The sequence below is a fragment of the Spermophilus citellus genome (genome assembly GCF_964194105.1).
Source record: "Spermophilus citellus genome assembly, chromosome: 2".
Taxonomy (NCBI): Eukaryota; Metazoa; Chordata; class Mammalia; order Rodentia; family Sciuridae; genus Spermophilus; species Spermophilus citellus.
In genome coordinates, this window is record NC_138183.1 from 38,608,551 (window position 1) to 38,615,834 (window position 7,284).

Below are 7,284 nucleotides of genomic sequence, written 5' to 3' on the forward strand. Positions count from 1 at the left end.
ACATCTGGCTCTCTGTGGCCTGGGAAGACTCAGACCCTCGCTGACAGCCACCCCCCACCTTTGGCATTGATGATGGGGTGAGGGGGAAGAACTGGGGCTCTGGGGCCCACTTGTCCCCACACTATTGCAGGGGACTGGGAGCTCCAGGAATGTCCTGACCTTTCTGTCCTCAACCCTAGTGCCACCACGGGAACCTGTGCTCAGCTGCCGCTCCAACACTTACCCCAAGGGCTTCTACTGCAGCTGGCATCTGCCCACCCCCACCTACATCCCAAACACCTTCAATGTGACTGTGCTGTAAGTAGCTGCGCCTGTGACCGGGTTCCAGCCCTGACCTCTGACCTCACCTCCATTATGCCTGAGTCCAGACCTTAGCCCAGCCTTGGGCTTGACCTTCCCCCAACCTTTCCCCACTTGACCCTTGATGTTTGTAACAGTACCTGGGCCTCACCCCTCCCCAGGCATGGCTCCAAAATTATGGTCTGTGAGAAGGACCCAGCCCTCAAGAACCGCTGCCACATCCGATACATGCACCTGTTCTCTACCATCAAGTACAAGGTCTCCATAAGTGTCAGCAATGCTCTGGGTCACAACGCCACGGCTATCACCTTTGATGAGTTCACCATTGGTGCGTGTGGCGGTGTTGGTGGGGTCCTTTCTGCATACTCTAGTGGGAATTTGTAAGTGGAAGTATGTCAGAGGTGTGCATGAGTGTTGGTGGGGATGTTCACAAATGTGCACACGTGTCCATGGACATGCCTGTGACAGGAATATGTGGTATGTCTATACATGTACACACATTTGCTTGGCATATTCACACCTGTGGATGTCCTTTACCTACAGGGCCAAGAGACCTCTCCAGCAGCTCTTTCTATTGACTCCCTGGCTCCCAGAGCATGCAGCAGGGGGAGGGGGGGCAGGCGGGGCCAGACCCTTGCACAGCTGCAGCCTCCATCCTCCCCCACCCCACCATGCTAATGGCTTCCTTACGGCCTGTGATGAATGAGGTGTCAGAACAGGAGACAGGACTGGGACAGATATCGCCCTCTCCCCGACCCCCCATCCAAGCCTCTGCCTGCCCCTGCCCAATTCCAGGCAGTCTCCTACCCCATCCAGCCAGAACCTCTGCTGGTCCCTGCCCCATTCCAGGCAGACTGTGTCTTACTGTGCTCTATCTCCACCAGACGCTCTGCATGCTTCTGTCTTCCCCACCCACATCCCATGACTTGATCCCCAACCAGACTATTTCTCCATGAGCTGAACCCTTAGATGCTCTCATCAGATCTCAAACCCACTTCTAACCTAGGCATGTGGACTATCTTTTAACCTTGACCTACAGAGCAGCTTCAAACCCAGATTTCATCCAGGGGAGGCCATGTCTCAGGGAAAACCAGGCCTAGGGGAGTGTATGAGGCACTGGCATCACACTGACCCAGGTGGTGTTGGGGGTGGGGCGTGTCACACTGGCATGGCTGACCCATCATGTAGGCTTCAGTACTAGAAAGGTGGTTAGCATGAGGATAGGGTTGAGATGATGGGATGAAATTTGGGATGCTGATAGCAAGAACTGGTGATCCTGCCTATAGTACAGTCAGTGGTGATGATGGGGATGTAAGAGGTAGAAGTAATGAGGTGGTTGTTAATGGTGGTTGCCAGAACTGACAACAGAAAGGAGGGATGGTGACCATGATGACGATAACGGTAGGTAGTAGAGGAGGTTGACACGTTGGCTGGGGTTGACATAGTGGTATAGTTCCCAGAGATCCAGGCATTAACAAAGCTATGTCTCCTGAACAGTGAAGCCTGACCCTCCAGAAAATGTGGTAGCCCGGCCAGTGCCTAGCAACCCTCGTCGGCTGGAGGTGACGTGGCAGACCCCCTCGACTTGGCCTGACCCTGAGTCCTTTCCTCTGAAGTTCTTTTTGCGCTACCGGCCCCTCATCCTGGACCAGTGGCAGCATGTGAGTGTCCTGCCCTGCCCAGATCCTGGGTGCCTGAATTAGAGCTGTCTGACTTGAGAAGCAGGTGGTAGCAGCTCCAACATGGGTCCTGATAGCAGTCAGAGAGGATTTCCAGGGGGAAAAGGGACAAAGTGGGCCTGGGAGAATGGATGGGATTGAGGGGGATTGAGGGAGGTGTCCTCAGGGGTTTCCAGTGAACTGCATTAGAGCTGTTGGGAACACATCTGTCTTTGGGTTCCCTGGGGTAGTGGAGAGCAGTGCTAAAAGGGAGACTTTCGTCTTACCTCTGTCATCCCTGACCAGGTATCTCTCTTTATACTCTGATTCAGGCTCTGGGTCTGTGCTGGACCCAGTGGTCCAAGGGACACAGTGGTCTTTGTCCTCAAGGATTCACAGATGGGCTCTAGTGGTTAGTGTCAGATAGGCACTGTGGTCAGATTTGGTTCAGGGAATGAGTTAGGCTATGACAACCATCAGGGCTTCTAAGTCAGATCTAGCTTAGGGGTCAGCTTAAGGTTATAGGTCAATTGGTGGCTTAGGCTGGGAACCATTCAGTGGACAAGGTACACTATGTGGTCAGGCTGTGGTTTGGATACTAATCAAGCTATAATGGAGAGCTCTGGGGAGCAACCAGGGTTTGGGGGCACCCCTTGGGGGTGCTCTCATGTTGAGAGCCCAGAGTCCATTGGGCTGTGGGTACTCCGTGACTCTTGAGGTCTGTGGGCTAAGATTGGAGATAGGAGAGTGCTCCATAGGGCAGTCCAGGCTGCTCTTGGGGTCAGCCTGAATCCCTCTTATATCCACCAGGCTCCATCTCCATCTCCTTATACCCCTCTCTTGAGTGGCCTTTAAAGTACGTAATTTGATTCCTGGGTGCCTGTCCAGGTTGCGGGCCTGGCCCCCACAAAGGCTGCTCACACGCTCATGTGTTCCCTGACAGAGTCCGGAGTCCCTCCCGCCTGGCCAGCTGCCTGCGCCTAATGCATTGCTAATAACCAGGGTCTAGTTTCACAAGCCCCCCTCCCCCGCTAACGAGCTACAGGCAGCAGCCCCGCGTGTCGCGGCGCACACGCCTTGCAGTGGACCTGGCATGCTGCCCACCACACACACGAGAACACGTATGCACACACGTGCCTCTCAGCAGGATCCATGCTTCCAGACATGCATAGAACTAACATGCAGAGCCCATGCACTGACCTGTACCATGGGCAGAATCAGCCTCCAGAAGAAGAAGGTGTGGAGGCTTCATGATGGGAACACATGTGGCCAATAGCACACATCCTAGCTCTCATAGGCATTGGGGTTGGTTAGATTTATGACTCTTTTCAACTTGAGTTTTGCTCTGAACAGAATCTACTCTCTCTAATCCTTGATCTTAGAGGCAGGTATATGGTGGGGAGGGGGAATGGAGTGGAGAGCAGAGAAAAAACATCCCTTGGATTTTCAGGAGGAAAATACAGACCAGGAATTGCAAAAGAATAGGCACCAGAATGTCTGGCAGGGACTCTCTCAGCATGGACAAGGGAGAGGCATGAGGACCTGGCATGAGTTCCTTGCATCACCTGCTTTGGTCCTAACTCAGCTAGAAGGCCTGGGGGCATGTTGGACATCTGCTGCAGCTGACCAGATGAAGGACTCTAAAGCAAGGTGGATGCCTGTGACTATGGAATTCCTGTCAGTTGAGGAGCCTTTCTCTTAAGGGAGTTGATTAAGGGATCAGTGACCACCTAGCATGAAGGGTTCAGGCCTAGAAGATGTGGCTGCCAGGACATCATTGGGTTCCTGGGCCATATTCCTAGAAGTATGGTACCATGAGCCCACTAATGAAGTGGCAATTTTATCTGTTCCCCTTGGATCTATCTTTTGTCATTGAGGAAAGATGAATGTGGAAGTCTGTGGGTCTGGCAGGAGGGAAAAAGGTCTGAGGGAGTTGGGGCTACTCAGCCAGAGGGGATCTTTGCAGAGCGGGGGTGGCAAAGATGGGAACTGGGATTCTAGCTCTAGGAAAGGAGAGTCTTTGGGGCCCCACTCATCTTCCAGGGCTGGGAGCAAGATTTACTGAGCCCAGGATCTGGGCCCAGTGACTCTCAATATGTCCCTGACCTTGACCCTGGCCTCCCACTGGGTACCACAGGCTCAGCAGGAATTGGAGGGGCTTCTTACTCCACTTGGCCTGAATGCACACACATAAATACATACTAACTATCTATCTATCTATCTATCTATCTATCTATCTATCTATCTATATGTCTGATTGAGAAGGAGGACACACACACATACCTACTTGTATGCATGTACTCACAGCCTGTCAGGTCAGGTAGCCTAGACCCCAATTTTCTTGGGGAAAGATTAGAACAGGGACCAAAAGAGCCCTGAAGCCAGACATTGCCCAGAGCGGCCCCCTCCTCCGCCCCTGCCGGCTGCCCGTTTACGAGGCGGCTTAATGAGGCAGCGGGTGCCGCTGAGATGAACCAGAGCTCAGCTTGGGCCTGGGAGGGGCGCCGGACAGGCAGACCAGGCCAGGCTGGAGGGTTGGGGGGGAGACCAGCAGGATGGGGCCAGCCAGTGGGGGGTGGGGAAGCGATGCCTCCAGGAGAAAACCAAGCAGCTGTCCTGCCACCAGAGGGGCTCTCCCACCCCTTTCTGCCTCAGACAGGATGATAGCCATCCTGAGGTCTTCCTGCTGGGAAAGCCCAGCTGAGACTGGGCTGGTAGGTACACTGGGCACCGGGGAACCTAGGCTCTGAACTAGAAGTCATGGTGACAGTGCCACATGGTGTAGTCTTCATTATAACCCTAAGAGAGAGATTTTTGTCACCAACAGATGAAGACATCAAACCCCATGAAAGCTAAGGTACTTGGTCACCTATCTAGTAAGAGAAAGAGTCAAAACATGAACTCAGGCTGGCTCCAGTATCAGTGTCTATGACACTCTCCTACTGCTGCTTGGTGGGAGAACCTCTTGCTCCATTATTCCTCTCACCTCCCGGCTGGGACTGAGGTCAGGACTTGGGCTGGGGGTTGTGAGACAGCTGGGACAACAGCAGCATCATAGCCATTGAGCAGTGTTGTCGTTGTCCCCAGGAGTTCTAGCTTCCCTCAAGGTTTAGTTACTCTCCTGCAAGAATGACTTCCATCCCTGGGCTCTCTGAGATAGCTTCATTCTCTTGCAGGAATATTCTCAGTGTCCTCCTTCTCAATCAGAGAAGCCCTCAGTCTCTCAAGGTTGTCTTCACTCCCTTCTTCCCAAGTGTCCTCCCTTTCTGTAGGGGGTGCCTCACTCTCCTGACCCCCAGAGGTGTCCTTAACCCTCATCCTGTGGTCTGGCTGCAGGTGGAGCTGTCTGATGGCACAGCACATACCATCACAGATGCCTACGCTGGGAAGGAGTACATTATCCAGGTGGCAGCCAAGGACAATGAGATTGGGACATGGAGCGACTGGAGCGTGGCTGCTCATGCCACCCCCTGGACTGAGGAACCACGACACCTCACCACCGAGGCCCAGGCCCCGGGTGAGCCCGCCCTCTGTCCCTGCATCTGTGCTGTCGGCTGGCCTGTTCTGTGGCCTGGCTCTATCCTCCCTCTAACTCCTCCCAGTGTCTACACACACTCTGTGGCTGCCACACTCCTGTCTGTCTAATCCCTGTGTTCCTGGTCCTTGCTCTCTAGACATCCTTGCTAGTGATTATTGGGTGGAAGGGTCATCTATGAGCCTTAGCAGGATCTGCCTAGTGGGCAAGGACGTTTGAGAGACAAGCCAGGAGCCATCATATGGGGGAGGCAGCACCAGTTTGATGTAAGAAGCAGATCTAGGTGAGACCCCAGCCCTGGCTCTGCCCTGAGTTTCCCCCATGCTCCCCAGAGACCACGACCAGCACTACCAGCTCACTGGCACCCCCGCCCACCACGAAGATCTGTGACCCTGGGGAGCTGGGCAGCGGCGGAGGACCCTCGGTACCCTTCTTGATCAGTGTCCCTGTCACTCTGGCCCTGGCTGCCGCTGCCGCCACTGCCAACAGTCTCCTGATCTGGTAGGTTGAGTGAGGCTGGGTGGGAGAGGGAAGCCTGAGGGGACCCCCTCCTACCCCAGCCTCATCCCTCACAGCCCCCTGCCCTGTCTCCCCAGAGCCCGGCATCCCATGAGGACATGCCAGAGCACTGCAAAGGAGCAGGAGGCCGGAGCTGAGCCTGCAGACCCCGGTTTCTATTTTGCACACGGGCAGGAGGACCTTTTGCATTCTCTTCAGAAACAATTTGTAGAGACCCCGGCGGGCCCGGGCCTGCCATCCCTTAGCCCCGCCACACCAAGCTGGCCCTCCTCCCACCTTCAGGGGAGGAGGACCATGCAGCTAACCCACCCACCAAAGACCCTCCCCTCACCTGCCTCCTCGGGCTGGACCCTCCAACGCCAGCGACTCCCAGGAGCCCTTGGGGGGCCTGAGGGGAGCCCTTCACATTCACAATTCCTCCTCCTGCCCCAGCCTCCTGTCTGTCCCAGGGTCTCTGTTGCCACCATCAGATTATAAGCTCCTGACGCTGGGGGGGCCCAGCCATCCCCCTCCCCCCAGTGCCCACACTTTTCAGTATCCCCTCCTCTGCCCTGTTTTGTATGACCCTCCCCTGACCTTGTCCTACCCCACAGTATTTAATGCCCTGTCAGTCCCTTCTAGTCTGACTCAATGGTAACTTGCTGTATTTGAATTTTTTATAGATGTATATACAGGGGTGGGAGGGGTGGGGGGGTTCTCATTAAACGTCACCATTTCATGAGTCCTTGGAACAGAGCCACTTTGGGAGGGTACTGCTCTTCTAAGGACCCCTCCATTTGCAGTCCTGGAGGTGGAAAGAGCCACGGTTGGGGAAGATGGGGAGAGACGGTTCAGCTTTCAGGCAGATGTACCTGGGAATAGTGTTCTCTTGAGGATTTGGACTTCCCTGAGGTATATAGCCAAAAGGGCAAATTTGTGGAAAATGAGGGGTCCTGGTGGGGGCTGGTCCCACATGGGAATATCCAGTCAGTCCTAAAGGTTACTGAGGTCATCAAAGGACATCTTCATAGCTGCCTTCCAGAAGCGCCCAAGCAGTGATGGAAGGTGAGGAAGCAGGCCTCATCCTTGGCGCATGTGTGTGTGCATCATCCTGCCATCCAAGAGAAAGTGCAGGGGGCCAGCAGGTCAGGACTAGAGCTCAGCCAGGCCACAAGGGCTCAGAGCAGTGTTCTGGGCCTGGCCAGGCAGGGAGGATGCCTGGAGGAGGAAGCTGCTTGGAGCATGACTAGGCATTGGACCTGTGCTTCAGGTCTGGAATCATGGAGTACAGGG

General features: G+C 54.7%; 1 protein-coding gene across 4 annotated transcripts in view; it reads left to right on the plus strand.

Moving 5' to 3' along the window:
• The window catches only part of CNTFR (ciliary neurotrophic factor receptor), a 38,285-nt gene extending 31,602 nt beyond the window's left edge, over positions 1–6,683 (plus strand). For 3 of the 4 annotated variants that reach the window (XM_081263631.1, XM_081263632.1, XM_081263633.1), the window contains 6 exons: positions 180–297; positions 462–628; positions 1,798–1,961; positions 5,295–5,475; positions 5,826–5,994; positions 6,090–6,679. In XM_081263631.1, coding sequence (XP_081119757.1) covers positions 180–297; positions 462–628; positions 1,798–1,961; positions 5,295–5,475; positions 5,826–5,994; position 6,090 — 800 coding nt within the window. In that variant the 3' untranslated portion in view covers positions 6,091–6,679. Of the gene's footprint in view, positions 1–179; positions 298–461; positions 629–1,797; positions 1,962–5,294; positions 5,476–5,825; positions 5,995–6,089 lie in introns of all 4 variants that reach the window. The other variant, XM_081263630.1, reaches the window with a different exon arrangement.
• Positions 6,684–7,284: the final 601 nt, after the last annotated feature.